At 52.3% G+C, this 18,367-nt stretch overlaps 12 protein-coding genes across 12 annotated transcripts, besides 20 other annotated features; 1 reads left to right on the forward strand and 11 right to left on the reverse strand.

Annotated features, from left to right (window-relative positions):
• Positions 1-157: 157 nt before the first annotated feature.
• Positions 158-185: a microsatellite.
• A 138-nt stretch (positions 186-323) lies between these two features.
• Positions 324-656, forward strand: TraAM80_07968 (uncharacterized protein; the record flags this gene model as incomplete). Its single annotated transcript, XM_029384734.1, has 1 exon — positions 324-656. The coding sequence occupies one exon, from the start codon at positions 324-326 to the stop codon at positions 654-656; it is 333 nt and encodes a 110-aa protein (XP_029235383.1).
• Positions 657-832: 176 nt separating this feature from the next.
• Positions 833-852: a microsatellite.
• Positions 853-1,026: 174 nt separating this feature from the next.
• Positions 1,027-1,068: a microsatellite.
• Positions 1,069-1,216: 148 nt separating this feature from the next.
• TraAM80_07969 (putative serine-palmitoyl-CoA transferase) lies at positions 1,217-2,692 on the reverse strand (the record flags this gene model as incomplete). The annotated part of the gene is made up of 1 exon (XM_029384735.1): positions 1,217-2,692. The coding sequence occupies one exon, from the start codon at positions 2,690-2,692 to the stop codon at positions 1,217-1,219; it is 1,476 nt and encodes a 491-aa protein (XP_029235384.1).
• A 64-nt stretch (positions 2,693-2,756) lies between these two features.
• Positions 2,757-2,779: a microsatellite.
• Positions 2,780-2,838: 59 nt separating this feature from the next.
• Positions 2,839-2,874: a microsatellite.
• A 152-nt stretch (positions 2,875-3,026) lies between these two features.
• TraAM80_07970 (uncharacterized protein) lies at positions 3,027-4,019 on the reverse strand (the record flags this gene model as incomplete). Its single annotated transcript, XM_029384736.1, has 1 exon — positions 3,027-4,019. One exon carries the CDS (start codon positions 4,017-4,019, stop codon positions 3,027-3,029), a length of 993 nt encoding a protein of 330 aa, XP_029235385.1.
• A 238-nt stretch (positions 4,020-4,257) lies between these two features.
• TraAM80_07971 (uncharacterized protein) lies at positions 4,258-5,076 on the reverse strand (the record flags this gene model as incomplete). Its single annotated transcript, XM_029384737.1, has 1 exon — positions 4,258-5,076. The coding sequence occupies one exon, from the start codon at positions 5,074-5,076 to the stop codon at positions 4,258-4,260; it is 819 nt and encodes a 272-aa protein (XP_029235386.1).
• Positions 5,077-5,157: 81 nt separating this feature from the next.
• Positions 5,158-5,184: a sequence feature (A-rich).
• Positions 5,185-5,339: 155 nt separating this feature from the next.
• Positions 5,340-5,939, reverse strand: TraAM80_07972 (uncharacterized protein; the record flags this gene model as incomplete). The annotated part of the gene is made up of 1 exon (XM_029384738.1): positions 5,340-5,939. One exon carries the CDS (start codon positions 5,937-5,939, stop codon positions 5,340-5,342), a length of 600 nt encoding a protein of 199 aa, XP_029235387.1.
• A 149-nt stretch (positions 5,940-6,088) lies between these two features.
• Positions 6,089-6,129: a sequence feature (A-rich).
• A 171-nt stretch (positions 6,130-6,300) lies between these two features.
• Positions 6,301-6,346: a sequence feature (A-rich).
• Positions 6,347-6,400: 54 nt separating this feature from the next.
• TraAM80_07973 (inositol-pentakisphosphate 2-kinase) lies at positions 6,401-7,789 on the reverse strand (the record flags this gene model as incomplete). The annotated part of the gene is made up of 1 exon (XM_029384739.1): positions 6,401-7,789. One exon carries the CDS (start codon positions 7,787-7,789, stop codon positions 6,401-6,403), a length of 1,389 nt encoding a protein of 462 aa, XP_029235388.1.
• Positions 7,790-8,015: 226 nt separating this feature from the next.
• Positions 8,016-10,019, reverse strand: TraAM80_07974 (uncharacterized protein; the record flags this gene model as incomplete). Its single annotated transcript, XM_029384740.1, has 1 exon — positions 8,016-10,019. The coding sequence occupies one exon, from the start codon at positions 10,017-10,019 to the stop codon at positions 8,016-8,018; it is 2,004 nt and encodes a 667-aa protein (XP_029235389.1).
• A 64-nt stretch (positions 10,020-10,083) lies between these two features.
• TraAM80_07975 (uncharacterized protein) lies at positions 10,084-11,298 on the reverse strand (the record flags this gene model as incomplete). The annotated part of the gene is made up of 1 exon (XM_029384741.1): positions 10,084-11,298. One exon carries the CDS (start codon positions 11,296-11,298, stop codon positions 10,084-10,086), a length of 1,215 nt encoding a protein of 404 aa, XP_029235390.1.
• Positions 11,299-11,354: 56 nt separating this feature from the next.
• Positions 11,355-11,417: a sequence feature (A-rich).
• Positions 11,418-11,443: a microsatellite.
• Positions 11,444-11,574: 131 nt separating this feature from the next.
• Positions 11,575-12,183, reverse strand: TraAM80_07976 (ribosomal protein L13; the record flags this gene model as incomplete). The annotated part of the gene is made up of 1 exon (XM_029384742.1): positions 11,575-12,183. One exon carries the CDS (start codon positions 12,181-12,183, stop codon positions 11,575-11,577), a length of 609 nt encoding a protein of 202 aa, XP_029235391.1.
• A 293-nt stretch (positions 12,184-12,476) lies between these two features.
• Positions 12,477-12,508: a microsatellite.
• A 240-nt stretch (positions 12,509-12,748) lies between these two features.
• Positions 12,749-12,770: a microsatellite.
• A 97-nt stretch (positions 12,771-12,867) lies between these two features.
• Positions 12,868-12,891: a microsatellite.
• A 97-nt stretch (positions 12,892-12,988) lies between these two features.
• TraAM80_07977 (vacuolar H+-ATPase) lies at positions 12,989-14,821 on the reverse strand (the record flags this gene model as incomplete). The annotated part of the gene is made up of 1 exon (XM_029384743.1): positions 12,989-14,821. One exon carries the CDS (start codon positions 14,819-14,821, stop codon positions 12,989-12,991), a length of 1,833 nt encoding a protein of 610 aa, XP_029235392.1.
• Positions 14,822-14,928: 107 nt separating this feature from the next.
• Positions 14,929-14,949: a microsatellite.
• A 26-nt stretch (positions 14,950-14,975) lies between these two features.
• Positions 14,976-15,000: a microsatellite.
• Positions 15,001-15,206: 206 nt separating this feature from the next.
• Positions 15,207-15,222: a sequence feature (A-rich).
• Positions 15,223-15,255: a microsatellite.
• Positions 15,256-15,271: a sequence feature (A-rich).
• A 244-nt stretch (positions 15,272-15,515) lies between these two features.
• On the reverse strand, positions 15,516-17,405 carry TraAM80_07978 (endosomal integral membrane protein; the record flags this gene model as incomplete). The annotated part of the gene is made up of 1 exon (XM_029384744.1): positions 15,516-17,405. One exon carries the CDS (start codon positions 17,403-17,405, stop codon positions 15,516-15,518), a length of 1,890 nt encoding a protein of 629 aa, XP_029235393.1.
• Positions 17,406-17,455: 50 nt separating this feature from the next.
• Positions 17,456-17,483: a microsatellite.
• Positions 17,484-17,595: 112 nt separating this feature from the next.
• Positions 17,596-17,613: a microsatellite.
• Positions 17,614-17,922: 309 nt separating this feature from the next.
• TraAM80_07979 (large subunit ribosomal protein L21e) lies at positions 17,923-18,367 on the reverse strand (the record flags this gene model as incomplete). Its single annotated transcript, XM_029384745.1, has 1 exon — positions 17,923-18,367. A coding segment is annotated over one exon (445 nt), but the record flags the coding sequence as incomplete, so codon positions are not given.

Below are 18,367 nucleotides of genomic sequence, written 5' to 3' on the forward strand. Positions count from 1 at the left end.
TGGAAACGAGCCAAAACCGGATGTGGGGTTACTGCTCTCGCTGTACACGATGCAAGCGAAACTAGCTGGAGGCTTCGGCATGAGAGCTGAGTCGTATGTGTGGTTTTTTCGGCAAGTGTAACACTGACGTACATCCGGCACTGTTCCTCCCCCGTCGTTTCTTTTTTTTTGTTCTTTTTTTTTTTGGTTCTCCCACGACTCCTCTTTTCCATCGCCCGTGTTGCCTGCCACGCCCCAAGCAACAGGCGGTGACTTGATGACTAGCGTATCTTACACGTTGAGGCCCCTCGCGGGTGCCGGGCCGCGACGCCGCGCTCGGTGACATGGAGGATGACAGAAAGTACAGCGAACTCCGCGATTTTAGGGATGACTCCTTATCCTTATCCTCCTCGCGCAGTCTCCCAGGCACAAAAACACACCGCGACGAGGCGCCTACTTTTTCCACCACGGCCTCCTCCACGAATAGTTTCTTTTGCCTGTGGCCAGTTAGCGGGGAAAAAAACCACTGCACATCTCCACCTGGCAAGCGCTCGCCCACAAAGCAGAAGTTTCACAGATGCTGCCCCTCGTCCTCCCCCACGTCTGCCAAGCGGCTCACCGGCTATAAAGCTGGGATCGTCTCCCCAACGACTAACTCTCCGCCGGTAAATCCATGATGCTACCTGCCCAAGCACTAGACGAAAATGTGTAGCAAAAAAAAAAAAACAGCAAACAGACATGCGGCAGCCGTCCTAGTAAGAGGGAGGGGGGTCTCCACGACGTTCTAACACTTTTTAACTCTATGCATGAGAATAGGCTGGGAAGAAACCCCATCCACAATATCAATCCATCGAAAAAAAACAAAAAAAAAAAGGTAGAGGAGGGGGAGAAACGCACACAGGCGTGTGTGTACCCCTCCTGCCGTGTCACATCACTACCCAATGCATCCCATTGGGCGTACTCCCGTATATTGACACCTTTTGGTATCCCGCAATGTAACAAACACAATCCACCCCTCCCCTAGTCCATACTGCTCGAAAGAAGAATTTGATGTTGTTGTTTTTTTTTGTTGTTGTTGTTTTGCTTTTTCTCCTCCTTGAACATCATACCCGCTTCTCATTAAGCTTTCCTCAACGGCCTACACCCCTCCCTCCTTCCGGCAGATCAAAGCCTGATAAATTCCCCTTTTACGTCGCATCTAGCCGTACCACTATTTTTTCTCATATGTTTACTATAGTCAGGAAAAAAACGTCTTCACAGCCTCAACCACGACGTTGGCGGCATTTTCAATCTCCTCTCGGGTTGCCTTTCCCTTCACAAGGATTCGCAGTGCCGGAAAATTCTTGCACTGCTCGTCCTCAGAGTAAAGATGCCGCAAGAGCAGCACCTTTCTTTCCCTCGCCGCCCGTACAACTTCTTCCAGCTCCTCTTCCACACTCTGAGCGTGGTTCTTCACATACGCGTCGGTGGGCCGCAGCACCAGAATAGGTGACACATCCCCCTCGCACTCCACCAAGCGTATCTTGCCGGTGTTGAGTCCAGCCTGCCGAAGGATCAGGCGGAACAGCTTCGCATTCGCCTGCAGCTTCTCTGTGTATGTGTGGTCCTCGTTGAGCAGGGTAAGCGAGACGGAAATGGAGGCCGTAATATAGGGCGGCAGTGACGCAGAGAAAACGTATGCCGAAGCAGCAAGGCGCTGGTAGTCCACCACCGCTCGCGTCCCGGCGCAAAACCCGCCAACACCGCCCAAGGAAGTGCTCAAGCTTCCCACATACAAATCAATGCGTGTCGCTGGGATACCAAAGTGTTCATGAGTACCGCGGCCCGTCGAGCCCAGACAGCCAAAACCGTAACTGTCCTCCAAAATAATACGAAATTTGTATTGTTCGCATAGCTCAAGTATGCGTGGTAAATGGCAGATGTCACCAGTGTTTTTAAAAAGACCCTCCGTAATAACAAAGCGTCGCGATAACTTTTTTGCAGCACGTTCCTTTTCCTCAACTTCTTTTAGAAGTGACTCAAGGTGAGTCATGTCGCTGTGGCGGTACCTGTAAACTGTGGCCCGGGAGAGGGCGCATCCGGCCGTGATAGACAAATTGACGCCGTCGTCCGCGATGATGTACTCCCCTCTTCCCACAAAGCAGGAGATGAGAGTAGACACCGTGGCAAACGAAAGACTGGAAATGATGGCGTCCTCCACGCCAAGAAACCTCGCCAAGCCTTTCTCCGCATCCATGTGGGGTTTGATGGTGCCGTAGAACCCGCGAGGTCCACAACTTCCAACACCGTACGCCACCACCGTCTTTCTTGCCACATCCAGCACGGTGGGATGCGTTGAAAAGGAGTGGAAGTCCTCGGTTGCCAGGTCAAGGCACTGCAGCAGATTCTCGTCCGCCGCGTTCTGGATGGTCACGTAGCACCCCTCCCTGGAGTCCACCCTGGGCATATCCGGTCTATTGGGTACAGTGGCGTTGGTGGCCGTCTTACTGTTGGCTTGGAGCATCTGCGATTTAAACTGTGCAATGCGGCGCTCCTGTTCCTCCAGTGGTGGTATTACCGGGGCAACCACCTTCGACTCGTTTTTACTTCTCCACACATACTGCACCCAAAGAGCAACTGCCAGGGCGGCGGTAAACACAATCTCAAGTAGAATGTGGAACGGATGCTCCACAATCTGCGTGACCACGAGCGAAACAAAGGCAGCCATGGCCATCCCTGCTCTATCACATGCAAGTTATGAAGGAGAGGAGCTCAAGTAAACTAGTCTTGAAGAATAAAAATAAGTAAATAAATAGATAAACATCATTATCCATGCATGAACAGCGTATCTTGCATGTGGCATACTCCACAAACATGGGCACAAACACAGAGACAGAGGCAAAGGCAGAAACAGAGGGGAGTGTACAGGGAGATCTATGAAGGAAGCCCCAACAAGAAACAGCAAACGTCACACTAGTGCAGCAAAGAGGAGACAAATGTGTTGTACTCCAAACGACGCACGCGGTGTAGCATCACCCAGCGGAAGAAATAAACCTGTAAAAGGGGCATCATGTTACACGCTTCAAGCTGCAACGCAACGACAATGCGAACAAGCCACAGCTTCCACTTTCGAAACGCCCGACGCGCCACACGCCAGTAAGCCTTGTGCCCAATACGACAGAGTGCCTTACAAACGTAAGCGTATCGCCGCCAACGCAGGAAAAAACCCGCACAAACGCCTCCAGAGTTCGCCTTTCCTCGTCCCAAACAACAATGTGACGGGAAACAAGCAGGCTCCACTTCTGTAGTGTGCGTCTAGCCAGAGAACGGTAGGCCGCATGCGCAATATGTCTCAGCTGCGTTGTGTGCCAGTTCCTCTGTCGCCATCGCACCCATGTTGTAAAGTAGCAATACGCCAAACGAATTGTGCGGGACTCGGATACAGCTGCCAGTCTCCGACGCAGTTCGACCCGTCGTTTCACCGTGGATCGCCACCGAACACAGTAACGCCTCGCCAGAGTCCGCTCAGCCTCGTAGCGTATACTACGCAGGCAAGCAAGCTGCTTGGACTGTTTCCGCCGCAGCCGCACTTCCATCCGCCACCGCTGCCAATAGCGATGGACAAGCGATACAGCTGCATCTCGCACAATTGTGTTTTTCAGGTGTCGTACGGCAGCGGCGCAAGAGGCAAAGAAGAACCACTTGTAAAACGTGGAGAGTAAATGGCTCGTCACAGCCCGCAGTCGTATTCGCTGAAGGGCAACTAGAACATGACGCTGCTGAACCCAGCGTCGCCACATAGCCATGTAACGTCGCACAAGTCCCAGCGACTCCCGCACGCGCTCAACGCAGCGCAACGCCACTGTTGTTGTGGATGTTTCTCCCGGCGCCACCTCCGCAAGCGATAGCGACGTCAAACATGTAGCAACTGTGCCTGTGGTCGGGGTGCCGCGACCCCACACGGGCCTGGTGGTCATGTCACCGGCTTGAGGTCCAAAGTTGAGAGACGTCAACGAGCCGCGTTCGCCCAATGAGGCGGTCCCCCAGCGTCGCGAGCGCATCCCCCTATGCGGCGACCCCCCCCCTCCCACTGCGAAGGCAAAATCGCACCCGACGCCGCAGTGAAAATAAGAAGAAACAATGTCAAAAAGGACACAAAGAAAAAAAGCCAAACGGCATACGGCTAAAGAATTCCTCAAGAAACACAACACGCAAAAGAAAGCAGAAAATACAAGAAGAAACAAAGAAGTGGTGTGTCCCCCCATTCATCTTCCGTTGAAAACAGTCGCTGGACCTCATTCAGTTTATGCGATGTTTTTTGCGGTGCCGCGGCGGCCGCCCCTCTAGAAAAGTCAACACTTTGCATGCAGCGGAGCAAGCGCCGCTCGCGTCCACCGCGACTGGAAGCGTCCCATGCTCGTCTTCAGTCTGAAGTGTCCAGCCCTCCACGAAGACGACAAAGGCAGAGATATCGTCAAAAGAGTTCACACTGGCGGGGGCAGCGTTGTCCTCCTCTGCCGCTTTCTCATCCTTATCAGGAGCAGGATCCCGCGCTGGATGTTGAAGCTCTTCCACTTTCTTCGAAAGATGAATAATGTAATGCAGAACGGCGTCCCCAATGGGGTTGGGGGCCCCACACAGGGACTGGGCAACGAGAGCGTGCAGGCATTTAAGATCCTTCGCGTGACCCACTGCGGCGTTTCCGTACTTGCGACCACCTGCAGACTCAGGGAGGGAAACAAAGTGCGCATCAAAAAACGTCCACCGCTCGTCGCTCAGCAGTGCCCGTGCATGTGCCTCGTAACGTGCATGGGAAGCCACGTGACGAGCGGCCACCCTGGCATTTCCGTCCACGAGCCGCTGCAGCGCGCTGACCGCACCTTGTCGCTCCAGCCGTGCCACCATGGTGTTCAGGTACGGGCAGGTAAGCCAAAAAAGGGTGGCACCCACAGCGGCACTGCGACCGTTCCGGCCAACTTTGCCCGCGGTCGAACACAACACGGCAGCGCCTCCGTGTAGCTCGCAGGTGGCCAACTCCACATCCGCCACGCGGTAACTCTCCTGGCACGCTGCCGCCTCGAACGGACTTTGCTTACTGGCGGTGCCCGATATCAGCATTGACAGCTGGTAACAACATTAAAAAACGAAAAAGAGATGAGAAGCATCTGATTGAAGTTTACATGTGCCCAGCGATTCCACAAAAACAAAACAAAACAAAAGAAAAAAGTACATGGAAGTCGCGCATACACATAGATAGGTAGATATAAAAACCAAATAATAACAATAATAAAGATGTTTTATTCTACTGTTATCATTCCCCTCAAACTGTACATGTAGCCTGCACTAAACCTCTACACAACCCTAATACACCGCTCTCTGCATCACCGCTGCGATTCGTGCTGAGCTTCGCCAGCAGCAGCAGCAGCAGCAGCAGCAGCATCAAGCCTATCAGACGCGCCCGCTTCCTTGGCTGATTTCGTAGCCAATCCGTAAATTTTGTTGATTTCATCAACCGTAAATTCCCGCTTCTTGGGCATGGCCAGGTGCGTCACATATTCGCGTATATGCGAGGACTTCTTGTGAATCACTGGGGGTCCGACGTATAGGTATCGTTTCCTGTTCTCTTCCATAATTGCCTTCTTCCGCTCAATAGACTGCGTATAAAGACATTCTACGCTTTTTTCTACTTCCTCAGCGGGCAGCTTGCGTGTTTTGTAGCTTTCCTGAATGCGTGCCTCGCGCTCCTCACGCGCCGCCTGCCGCACTGCCATCTCCTGATTCACCTGCCGCATGACACTGTTTTCTATTGTTTCTTTGGTAAGTCGCTTTGGCGGCATTGTGGGATAAAACCGGGTTTCCAGCTCTCGCAGCGTTTCCTGCCGGTGTGCCATGGATTGATCATGCAGGCGGGCAACCAGCCGTTCCTCCCGCTCCTTCGTCAGCTTGGCAAGTGCGGGGGCATCGCCCTCCTCCAGATACATCGCCGCAAGAGTACTTCTGACTACCCAAACGAGCCTTATCTGGCGTCACGCAGAGAGAAAAAGGGCAACACACCAATAAGCAAATAAACAAAGGGGGAAAAGCCCCAGATAACAGTACGCCCCGGTCACACTCAATCTGCCGTCACCGCCAGAAAACGAAAAGGAACCAAAAACAAAAAAAAGAGAAACACTGTATCCCCCCTACTGTTTTCACAGAAAAGGAAGGGGAAAGATCGCAGTAGCGCATCACTCGTCCCTCCCCAACTCGCATAAATGCTCCACCAGGCAACATCGTCTCAAGTGAGACGCCCAAATGATAACACAAGAGAAACAAAAAAGGGCAGGGGACTCAACCCCAGTGACAAAAACAAAAAAAAACACACACACACAGTGACGAATAAAAACAAGGGAGCCACGAAAAAAACACACCGCGAGAGAGACGGCGGCAAATACGTCGCACGTTACGCAGCGGCACTGCGCAGCGGTGGCCTCCACACGCTTTTCCAGCGCTCCCAGGCGGCGAGAATGTCTTTGTTGAACTCAAAGTAATGTTGTAACGATTTATGCAACTTGGCGTCAATGTCCACGACACCAATGCGTAAAATACTTGCGGTGGGAAAACCAAAATCCACAAAAACACCACCATATAAACTCCTCCACTGGGTCAGTTCCAAAGACCGTCTACTCCCTGTTGGCCCATCGACGGCGGTTGTGGGTCCAGCTGCAGCCGCCACATTCCCCTTCGACAGTGACACCACCACGGACACATCGTTGGCCGTGGTCGAGACATAAAAACGATCGATGCATTCCCTTAGCCCCATTGGTGGAGAAAGAAGATGTATAGTAGTAATGTCCTCCGTTTGCCCTTCGTCCATTGTGACTGCATGTATGCCACGCTGGCAAGCGCATTCCACGTTCAAAAAGGCCGAGGCCTCCGATTCACGCACAATCCACCGCACACTCGACATGTCTCTGGCACAACTCCACTGATACAAAAGTTCAATGTCCAGCACTTCCCAGTCCGAGTGACTGGCAGAACCGTACAGCTGTAAGTTTGCCAATACCCTAAAAACGTCTGATTCATGTAACGCAGTGGACAAATCTTCAAGTTCCGCATCGCCAATCTCACCCAAAGGATTTTCAACGGGAATAAAACGGAAATTATTTGCCGGACAACGAATCAATTGCCGTAGTCCAGCTGCCACAGACGTTTGATCCCCCAGTAGTAGCATGTTGGGACAGTACACGGAGTCTCTTTCACCTGGTAGCGCCATTCCCACCCTACGTTGTTCACGTTTAAAGACCTGCATAAGAGAAAAACGGCATTGTTGGAGCTTTACTGGATTAATGTAATATTTGACGCCATCCACAACGATGCCAACCACACGCGGGGATCGCCACACCCCCTTTGGCTTAATTTCTACAGCCAGCCATTGTGACCCGCGTCTACCCTCCATCAGAAGAACTGGATTGATTGCAAAGTTGGGAATGAGGTTGGCGTGCCCTGCGCCCTCGCAGTGTTGCCGTAAAGACGGGGAAGCAGCGGCAGCACATCTCTTCACAAGCTCCTCCGTCAGTGAAATTTCATGCCGAAATCCGACGTATCTCGCCAGGGCCTGTTCGCACGTCAAGCATACAAAAGTGATTTGTTTACTTAGCCGTAGCGCAAAGCGGCTTCTCAGCCGGTGCGACACGTTTCTTTCCCTTGCAATTAGTTCCTCGGCGAGCGAAGCAATAACCACCGCCGCCTCTGTTATGCTCTCTTCCCTCTTCTCTTCTCCCGCCGCCTCGTCGTCGTTGTCGGGCAGCGCGAAGACTACACTACTACCCCCCACTCCAAGGAGGCGCATCGCCTTTAGAAGCAAGCAGCAGGGAGGCGAGAGAACAAATCAAAAAAAAAATTGTTAATAAATAAAAACTGCGTGTGAAGCATCTGTGCAACGGCGCATCGGTTGGCTCCCTACCAACAACACCACCAGCAGCACCCAAATACACACAGACAAGCAAGCACACCCAACGGTGGCACCCATCGTTTAAAAAAGGAGGAAGAGGCTGCAAGACGGACCCCACCTCCCCTCACACAGATTTTGAATTCAACTTTTGTGCCGCCTCCACCAACGCCACGTAAGGCCTCGCCGCGGCTGAATCTCCGTGTGTCCGTTGAAGCAACTTTAACGCGCGAAGAGACTCCTCCCACGTCCAGTTGGCGCACAACTTCGCCAGGCGCTCTTGTGAGACCGGGGACTGAGAAAGCAACGTCAGGGCCTCCAGCCACCTCCCACCACCAAGTCCCGGGTCACTCCACAGAAGCACCTGATCGGGTCTCGGTTGTATAAATTTCCCCGTGTTTAGAAGCAGCGTCATCGCGTCCTCGCTGTCTCGCAACGCAAAAACAAGCAAAGATCGCTCAACATCGTTGGGTTTGTGTAGGCACTTGAAGAAATACAGCGCGGTCTGCGAGTCACTCGTGTGCAGGGCGGCGACCCGTAGCAATCGTGAGACAATTGCAGCTGGCACCGGCACCTGCAGGGCGCGGCTCAGTTGGCGGTAGAGGAATCCAACGATGAACAGCGCGGCGAGGGGGCTTTCCTCGCGAAGGGGCGAGGGAATACTCTTCCTCCCCTGCCTCCCCAAATATACAAACTTAGAGTCCTCCACCACCTGGTTAAAGACGCGGCGAGCAATAGGCCACACCTGGAACTTCCGCCACGCCTCATCGTCAAAGTGGTGCAACACATTCTTGAGAAAAGCCACAAACGGGCGAAGATAGGTCGGGCTCCTCTTGTACTCGGTAACCACAAGTGCGTGGTAGCGTGCAAGAGCCTTTATGGCTGTAACGAGGTCTCCACGCACAATGGCACGCTGGTGCAGAAACACACTGTGCAGCAGAAAGGAGTGGGGAAACCAGGACGCTATCTTCTGCACAGCATCTAACGGAATAGATGGCTTTGTACAGAGAAGGAGCGACCAGTGCTCTTCCACCACTTCCCCCCTTTCCATAAGATCCGTCAGCGCCGTCAGTGCCTGATTCCAAGACAATAGTGGAAGGAGTCTTTGTAAGCCATGCTCATCCACGTCCAAGGCACAAAACGAAGAAATGTTGGAGGCCCTCACAACATGCTGCATAGATTCTGCGGAGTGGAGCAAGGCACTGCATGCCCCTAGAACACGCCGCCGCCATAACATTTGTTTTTCATCAAAATGTGATTTACCCCCAGAAGAAGCTTGTATTAGCTCATCCTGGGCCAACCGAATATCGCCCTGAAGGAGGTCTTGTAGAAGCAACACCCAGTTACTACTCACATGGTCCTTCTGTAGTATGTTTAGAGCCCTCCTCGCCACTGAGCTCGGAGCTCCATATGCCACAACGGCAAAGGAGTCCGGATAGGGTCGGCTTGTGCGTGCAACCAGAGCGATCGCACGCTGCCACTGCCCACCTAACACCAATGCATTCACGCTGCTCTCCAAGGCCTCTGGATGTGCCATAAGATGCTGCGACGGGATAGAAAGGGCAATACGGGTCGTCGTGGCGGCGTCCATGCGGTGGAAATAATTAGCTGCGCGCATAACTGCGAGGGGAAGCGCGTGGCGGTCGGCTGGCGCTAGCCGTACCTTACCACCCGCAAGGCACCGCGCAATCTCCCGTAGGAATGCTCCCGCTGTCAAGTTCCCGGCGGCTCGAAGATGCTCCACCACCATGCCGCACAACGTATTGCAGGCTTCCCGACGCGTCACCACCTCAGCGGATGACTGAAATGTCACGTAGCGCCCCGAGGGGCACGGCTCCGACGCAGGCAGTTGCGCCACCCCGAAATGGTGTTGACGCAATGCACGGGGAATAACTTGTATAAAGTAGCGCTGCGCCTTTACTCCAGCGGCACGGCAAACAACTCTGGAGAGCTCCTCACTCTGAAATGTAAAACACTGCACGCCGTACTTATCCTCTTCTTTCTCCCCCGTTTCACCCTCTCCAGCAACGGTGAGGGAGGACAAACGTCTTGCCATCATCAACGACCGTAACCGCGCATTCTCGTGTACATCCGTCAGCCTCGTCCAATCTCCGTGTAGGGCCCTGGCCATTTGCTCCTCAAAGGAAGCCGCCGCCAACGTGGTCGTGGAAAACTTGGTGCAATGCACGGCCTCTTCATACTTCAACAAATCGTGGGGTAGGGCAGAACCGCGCGGAGCATACGGTGCAAGCGGCAGAGCGATCGTCGTAGTAACGGCACCCGCATAACAAGCCTATGGCCTCGGCCCAACCCCCAGCTTGGACAAACTTGTATGCTCTACGCGTCAACGTACCAGCGTACATCGTCTCCGCAGCAGGACGTATGGCATTTGCGTGTAGCTGCATCAGCTGGGGGTGGTCAGGTGGGACCGTCGTGAGAATAGATCGAATCAGACCGTAACTTTGAATACGGGCCACAGCGCAAAGGCGTAATGACGCCTCCCATCCCATCGCGCCAACACAATCTGAGCGCGCAAGCAAGGCCGAAATCGCCTCATGGGACTCCCATTTTTCAAATGTCCTCAGTGCATGGGACCAGTGTGGAGCGTGCGCAATCGCCTCGGCCACGCTACGCGGTTCTATTGGTTCTAGGCTAGCAATGGCGCGAAGCCACTGGCTTGTCTGAGACGTGTAGGTTCGAAAAAGTCGCTTCGCAGAGGGGCGGACCTCACGCACGGCATTCAGCACAGACAAGGCAACACTCCATTGACCATTTTGAGCATGCAGCATGGCGTAAGCAAACGAGAGTGCCTCTCTTTCTCTCCTCGAAACGGTGATTGTGTTCGACAGCGACAGAACCCGACAACATTGCAACGCAACTTCTGGTTGGCTTCTCCCAAGTACATAGCACCGCATTAACACCTGTGGTGTGACAGGCAGTACACCGCCTAGATGCGGACGCTCCCGCAGAGCGGCATGAACGAGGGTGGTGAACTGGACCATGGTTTCTGTCACCAGCAGGCGAGCGTAGACCGCCGACAGCTCCGTTGCAGGCTGCCAGGCCTCCGCCATGAGGGACGGCAGGTGACGCCATGATTCCGCGCTGTTGAGGCTTTTTTGAAGGAAACGTCTCTGATCTGGTGAAAGTGTGTCCCACTGGGCGTCCATCAGAGACAAGCAGTCGGCCCACTGAACCTCCTGATGGGCCAACGTTCTCCAAATCATTACCGAGTGACTCTTCGTGGCCAGCGGCGACCTCCCCGACGCAGTCGCGGCAGCGCGCGACTCATCCACCGTCTTCTGTAGCAGCTGCAGCGCCGCCCTCCTTGTCAGCGTTTGTGCACCTTGAAGGTATATTCTCCACTGAAGCAGCAGGTCTTTCCACTGACATAGCCCCAATGAGTGCCGCATTTAGAATGCCCACACACATGTAGACCAAGGGGGCAGCAGAAAACAGAAGCTGGCCTCAGAAAGAAATAGATAAATCAGAAAACAAAAACAAAAAAAGCATGTAGACAAACGGCGAACCCAAAAAAAAAAAAAAAAGTAAAAGAAATTCAACAAAAGCATCAAGGAGGAGTCAGTTTGTCGGTGTGGGAAACGCAGAGGATAAGGGGAAAAATATATGTATGTTCTCAATGTTTTTTGATTGTGTGTGTGTGTTCTTTTTTTTGGCAGGGTCGCTTGTTACGTGAGAAATTCGTTAGGCTTCCAGCGCCTGATAAACTGAGGATCCACGTATTTCCAGCCTTTCACTACTGGATCGGACCAGCAAAGCGGTCGTGGGTTCTTGTCCCCGTGCGGGTGCACGCTATCTTCGTACAACCAGGCCTTTTCCAGCGGGGCGACACGTGTCTTCAACTTCCGGACAAAGTGACGGTTCACCTCGTCTTTCAAGAACCACCACATCAGCATGCACGGATCTCGCTCATACATGTCAGTCAAACGAATACGATACTTTCCGCCTGGGTAGGCCGTCTGCCAGGTGATTGGCACACGTATCCACTGGTCTCCTACCATGACCACGTCTTTTATGTTGACAATTATGACGTGATCTCCAGATATCATTCCAGGAGTAAAGTCTGGTCGATGTTGGCCAGTGATGTACTGCGCCGCAACGGCCGCCACACGTGGGAGCTGCTCACCCTTGGCGTCGAGAATCCACCAACGCTCCCCCTCCCGACACAGCCATTGCTTAGACATCTCATTGTATAGGGGAAGGCCCTCTGGATGAAGCTTGTGGCGCCGCAGCACACTTTTGAACGGCGCTGCAACAATCCTGCTGGCCCGCTGCATCCTCTCCCCGTATCAGGGCAACTACTGCACTTTTTGTTCCAGTAAGAATCAAGGAGGTAGATGGGTGAAACACAAGCACCACGCACACACATGCGGACACGGTGAGTAGGTGGGTATGGGCACAAAGGAAGTAAACAAACCCCAAAAAAACTGGGGTCAGATGGGTAGTGGCAGGTCATGCTCAGGGAAGCTGCACATCGGGAAATCTCCCTCCCTGTTATTGTGCCTCGTCGTGTGCAACATGTGGTTTTGCTTCTATCTAATCATGTCACCCACTTGCATTCTTTGTCCTGTTTTTTTTTTGCTTCTTTTTTATCTTTTTTTTGTCTACAGGCACATTCGCAGTTCACAGGCTTCCTTTGCACCGCACCGCTGCTCCCATATCCTCCTCCTTCTCACGTTTCCTCCTAGCATTATCTGTTTCGCGTCGCTTCGTCTCCCCCATCTCCCGGAGCGCGTCAAGAAGGCCACCTTACCACGCCGTGGCCCACCCCCCAGCCCTCCTACCACTCACTACGCCAGAACCGCACCAGACAAAGCCACACAGAGACACGCACGCAGAAAGATAATAATAGTCATAATAATAAACGAAACCTGTCATCGCCACACGCACGCTGAGGTACTCTCCACCACAGTCCCATGTCTTTTTCCTTCCCCTCCTCCTCCACCACCACCACAAGCGAGAAAACAAAAAACAAAAAAAAAAAAGGGATATCACCCACCCACACGCACACACATGCACGCCCCAATAAAAAGTGCGAGTAGAAAACGCAGAGTGGTGGTTTGGCTCCCTACAGAATGCAGATCACTGCAGGAGCGAGGAAAACGCATTGATGATATCCTCGTTTTGTTTCTTAAAGTATTCAATGTTGGCCTCCTTCCCATCGGCGGGGTCGCGGAACTTCATGTCCGTGAGTCCAGTGTAAATATGTGGTATCTTCTCACGGATGTAGTTCCACGTGATTTTGTGGTCGCCGGCAGACTCAGCCACAACGCGCTGGCTCTCCTCGTAGAAGGTGACAATGTTGCGCAGCATCCAGCATGTCTTATACAGTGGACAAAACTTGTCGTAGGGTGTAAATGCATTTTGCTGCAGGAACTCCTCACGAATGACCTTCGCCGTTTCGAGAATAATCTTGTCCGACTCTGAGAGCGAATCCTTACCAACAAGCTGAACAATTTCCTGCAATTCCTCCTCACGCTGCAAAATCTCGGCGACCACCGAGCGCAAACGCATGTAGTCTGCGTCGAAGGTGTTAAAAAAGGGTTCCAGCACCTTTAAGTACTTCGAGTAGGAAATCAGCCAGTTTACCGAGGGGAAGTGTTTGCGCTGCGCAAGCCGCTTTTCAAGACCCCAAAAGACCTGCACAATACCAAGTGTGGCGGATGTCACAGGATCTGAAAAATCTCCGCCGGGCGGGGAAACAGCACCCACGATGGTGACAGAGCCCTCACGCTTAGGGCCACCGATGCACGTGACACGGCCTGCACGCTCGTAGAAAGAAGCCAAGCGGGCACTGAGATACGCAGGATAGCCACCATCCGCAGGCATCTCAGCCAGACGACCAGAAATCTCTCGAAGGGCCTCTGCCCAACGTGAAGTGGAGTCCGCCATCATGGCAATATGCTTTCCCATGTCACGATAATACTCAGCCAGGGTAATGCCGGTATAAATAGAAGCCTCACGAGCAGCCACAGGCATATTAGATGTGTTGGCTACGAGACACGTCCGTTTCATAATTGACTCTTCACGGCCATCGACAACGGTGGTGAGAGTGGGGAAGTCCATTAAAACCTCTGCCATTTCGTTACCGCGTTCCCCACAACCCACGTAGATGACGGCGTCACTGTTCGAGTATTTGGACAATGCCTGACTAATGACCGTCTTACCACAACCAAATGCACCAGGAATGGAGCAGGTACCTCCTTGTACGGAGGGGAAAAGCGCGTCCAAGACACGTTGACCGGTAAGCAGTGGATGATTCCCGGATTCTTTTGCCGCCACCGGGCGTGGTGTTCGCACGGGCCAACGGTGCATCAGTTTCAGGCTTCGCTTTTTCCCATTGTGCTCGAGCTCCACAACTTCGTCCACAAGTGTGTAGTTACCAGAAGGCTGAACCGACGTCACCCTTCCTTGAACATTGGGAGGCACCATAATAGAGTGATCGTACATGAGCGAATTCTCCACAACAGTTCCGAGAACATCTCCACCCGTCACCAGGTCTCCCACCTTCACGCGTGGCTTGAAGTCCCACTGTTTTTGCTCGTTGAGGGCTTTCACCTGAACTCCCTTAGGAATAAACACATTTCCCACCATGCGGTAAATTGTGTCAAGTGGGCGCTGAATACCGTCAAAAATCTCTGACATGATACCAGGGCCAAGCTCGAGTGAGAGCGGCTTCCCCGTACAGTGCACCGGGTCCCCAACTGTGAGCCCGCCCGTCTCCTCGTAGACCTGGATGGTCGCTGTGTCGCCCTCAAGTCGAATGATTTCTCCTACCAATCGAAAGGAACCTACCTGCACCAACTCGTACATTGCGCTACCGCTCATGTTCTCCGCGATAACGACAGGGCCGGAGACCGCCTTCACGGACCCCATGCGGTGCTCCGCCTCGTACAAATGATGGTTACGCGCCATCGTTCCTCGAAATGTCAATCAACGTAACTGATGCCTCAAAGTGCCTGTATTCGTCGTACACCCTTCGCTCGCTCCCTCGCACGTCGCTGTGTGTGTCGTTGCCGGCTGGTGGGTGAGTGGGTGGGTGGTTCGAGATGTGTAGGCAAAACAAACAAACAACAATAATAATAATAATAATATTTGTGGGTGTACCGACAAATATAGACACCCCTGTTTGCTACTATTATTATTACTATTCTCTGCTTTCTTTTCTCGATCCTTCGGTTGCCGCTCTGCTGCGCAGAAACACTTCTACTGATGAGCAAAAATAAAGAAAAAGAGAGACAAAGAGGAGGAGAAAGAGCGAAAGCAGAGGGGCGGTGCAGTGTATCCACGTCATCCACCGCACGAAGAAAAAAAAAACACACACGCACACACACACACACACACAAACAAAAAAAAAAAAACAAATCATTTAATGTCCCCTCTCTAGCTACGAAGCACACAAAATACACGCTACATTCAAAGAGACAAACAGATGACATATAATAATAAATGTTTTCCGCAAGTTTAACCAATGCTCTATTGTGCCACACAAACACACAATCATATGCATATATTGTCGCACACACATACAGGCAAAAAGAAAAACAAACTTGCAGTGCAGCGGTTTTGGCCCTAGCATGTCCCCTAGCAGAATTTTAAAAAAAGCGTCTTAGTCTGCTTTGATTGCATCATAGATGCCTCGTACAAATAGGGCAGATGCTAGAAACCCCAGTGTCCCCAGCGCTACACTCAGCAAAACCGAGACCCCCATAGTGTAGAGGCAATATAGCACAATGGAAAGCAGCTGACGGATCTCGAGCACCGCAAAGAGGTAGACAAGGCTGTAAAAGAAAAAGTAGAAGCCACTGAAAGCAGACGTCATAAAACTCACCCACCACCACTGGTAGTCCTCGTCGGAGAGCATCGTATACGTCACAACCACCGCCACCTCGGCGCAAATACAGACAATGACAAAGAGAATGGCGGCCAGGTAACCAAAATAATGAAACGGTTCCCCTCTCCAAAACGAGCCCAAAATGTAGACAACCTCTACAAAAGCTGCGGTGAAGGGAATAATCCCGGCCCCAACAACGTAAAGTAAACGCTTACCTACATTCTTCTCTGGCACAATGCGCGGGATACTGCTCACCTTCACCGGCACGCTTAGCACTGCCGAACGAAACCCAGTGGAGAGCCCCAAGAAGGACAGTGGAATGGGCACGGCAATCCACAAAAAGAGAACTCCCAGAAGCGTTGTAAAGGGAATGGCGGTACTGGCATGTTTTGCCCAACTGATTAAGTTGGCAAAGAGATATGTACTCAACAAGCATACAGGAACCAGATTGACCGCAGTGAACCCATTTTTCCAACTTTGTTTACGGAAAAACTTAAGCATCCTACCAGCCACATAGCCAGAGATGCTTCCGGAAAAGCAGAAGAAAATGATGAGGCTTGTTAACAGGTTACCACGCTGTGTTGGATGCACAACGCCCAGAAACGCCGCAAGCACCACCACACCTGCCATAAAAACCACTTGGCAGCCAGTAGAGACCAGGGCAGTCAAAAGAAAAGCCCCCGGTGGTGCACGGAATACGTCACCGCGCACAAGTTTCCACCCGGATTCTTCTTGATTCTCCTCAGCCAAACTGGCATCTGCGTAGCTCAACAAATCTTTGCGAACGGTGCGTGCCAAAATAATCATGACAATCGTTCCCAGGAAAGTTAGTAACGCGAGGGAATTCAAGATTGCCATCAAGTGTCCTCGTTTTCTTGATGGATTACCTGCACGAGCGTATATATCCCACCGCGTCGACAAAAACCCATCCGCGTTCTCCGTATCTAATTCCCATGACAAAGAATAAAAGTACTTCAGGTCCATCGTTTCAGGGGTCACGGGTAGAATCGACCCCTCAGCCGCCATCGCCGCATCTGGACAGCCTGTGAGTACGTTGACGGAACTTGGTGTGACGTAAAAACCAGTAATCATGTGCTCGCCATTCCCCAACGGCCTGTGAGATACCTTAAAATTCAGATAATTGTGAATGATCGTCGTTGTAGATCCATTTTTCGCCGCGGGTACACCAAGGCGGTAGCCAACGCGGAGACGGGGATTAGCTGCACCAGCACCGGACCTTTCCAGAAGTGGGATATCGTCAAGAAACATGTGGGCACGATAATGCTGGTTAATGAGTTTCTTGAGTCGGTTCATTTCCTCAGAGGAATACGCCACAAAACACACCTCCCGACAAGTAACATTTTCTCCAACTTTCACAGAATACATGGAGGGTGAGATGCGGTTGCCAAGAATAATCTCACCAAGGTTTTCGTGGACGTGTTCATCCTTCATCCGCCGTGGATCGGGCCGACAGGTCTTCACGAAGTAGAAATTGTAGGGAAGCAGGCCTCGACTAGACGTCAGCGAGTTCACCGTAATGGGAATATCTGTACCTATTCGGTACGTAACGGGAGCAGCGAGATGCTCAAAAAATGTGCATGACGCCCTAGGTGCAGTAGAAGCAAGCAGTAACAGCAGCAGAGTGAAGTAGACCAAACGAGCCATCAAATCCGCCCTGTTCTCTCCCCTCAAAATTGATCTTCTTCCCGTTTGCGTATATTATATATATATATATATATATATCCTCTTTGGGGCGCGTGTGTGTCTTTTATTGCTACTTCGCCCTAATCGGTTAGTTGCTTCTGATGTTGTTGTTTTGTGGGTTTTCTTTGTTTTTCTTCTCTTTTCAATGATGGTAGTAGTAGTAGTAGTATGCTCGCTTGTTTGCTTGTGCGCGCGTGCTTGATCGCTCGTCTCCACTAAACTCCTCTGCAAGCAGGCGACGGCACAGGACGCCAAGCGGAAGAACAAAAACAGAGACAAACAAAAGAACGATGACGGGGCAGTCACGTGTCGAGGGAGGAGGAAGAAGGCGACAGGAGAGTCAAACAGCATGTGGCTGCATACGACTCCCACTGCCCGACAGCGTCGAGAGGAAAAAAAAAATGGAGCCAAAAATAAAATCGGGAAAAATAAAAACACCAAATAAATAACGACAGCCTTGGCGATGGATGGTTCCCATTTAGTACGGGATCATGGCCTCGTAATCGGCAGTGCGGCGGGCCAGCACCTCCACATTCTTCGGGCGAACAATGCCGCCGTTGCGGGAGCTCTTCTTCGGGGGAGGGAGCGGCTTGCCAGCCTTCTTCGCCGCCTGGAAGGCCACAAAGTCCTTCTGCTTCTGCTTGAAGGCCTCCTGGCAGCGCGACTTGCGCACGTGCTCAAAGCGCACGCAGATGCGCTTGCGAATCGTGCGGTTTCGGACTGGCTTGTTGACAATCACGCCAACGCCACGAGGGGTGACGTTCCAGACAATGCCCGTGCGGCCGTGGTAGTACTTATGCGGCATCCCGGCCCGCACGGCGGAGTCCGCCACGACGTCGACGTAGTCGCCGACCTTGAAGTTCGTCAGCAGGGTGCTCACGGACGGCACCCCGTGCTTGCGGAACTTCTTCGCGAAGAGGTGG

The sequence above is a fragment of the Trypanosoma rangeli genome (genome assembly GCF_003719475.1).
Source record: "Trypanosoma rangeli strain AM80 chromosome Unknown Tra_15.4_contig_00361, whole genome shotgun sequence".
NCBI classification, from domain to species: Eukaryota; Euglenozoa; class Kinetoplastea; order Trypanosomatida; family Trypanosomatidae; genus Trypanosoma; species Trypanosoma rangeli.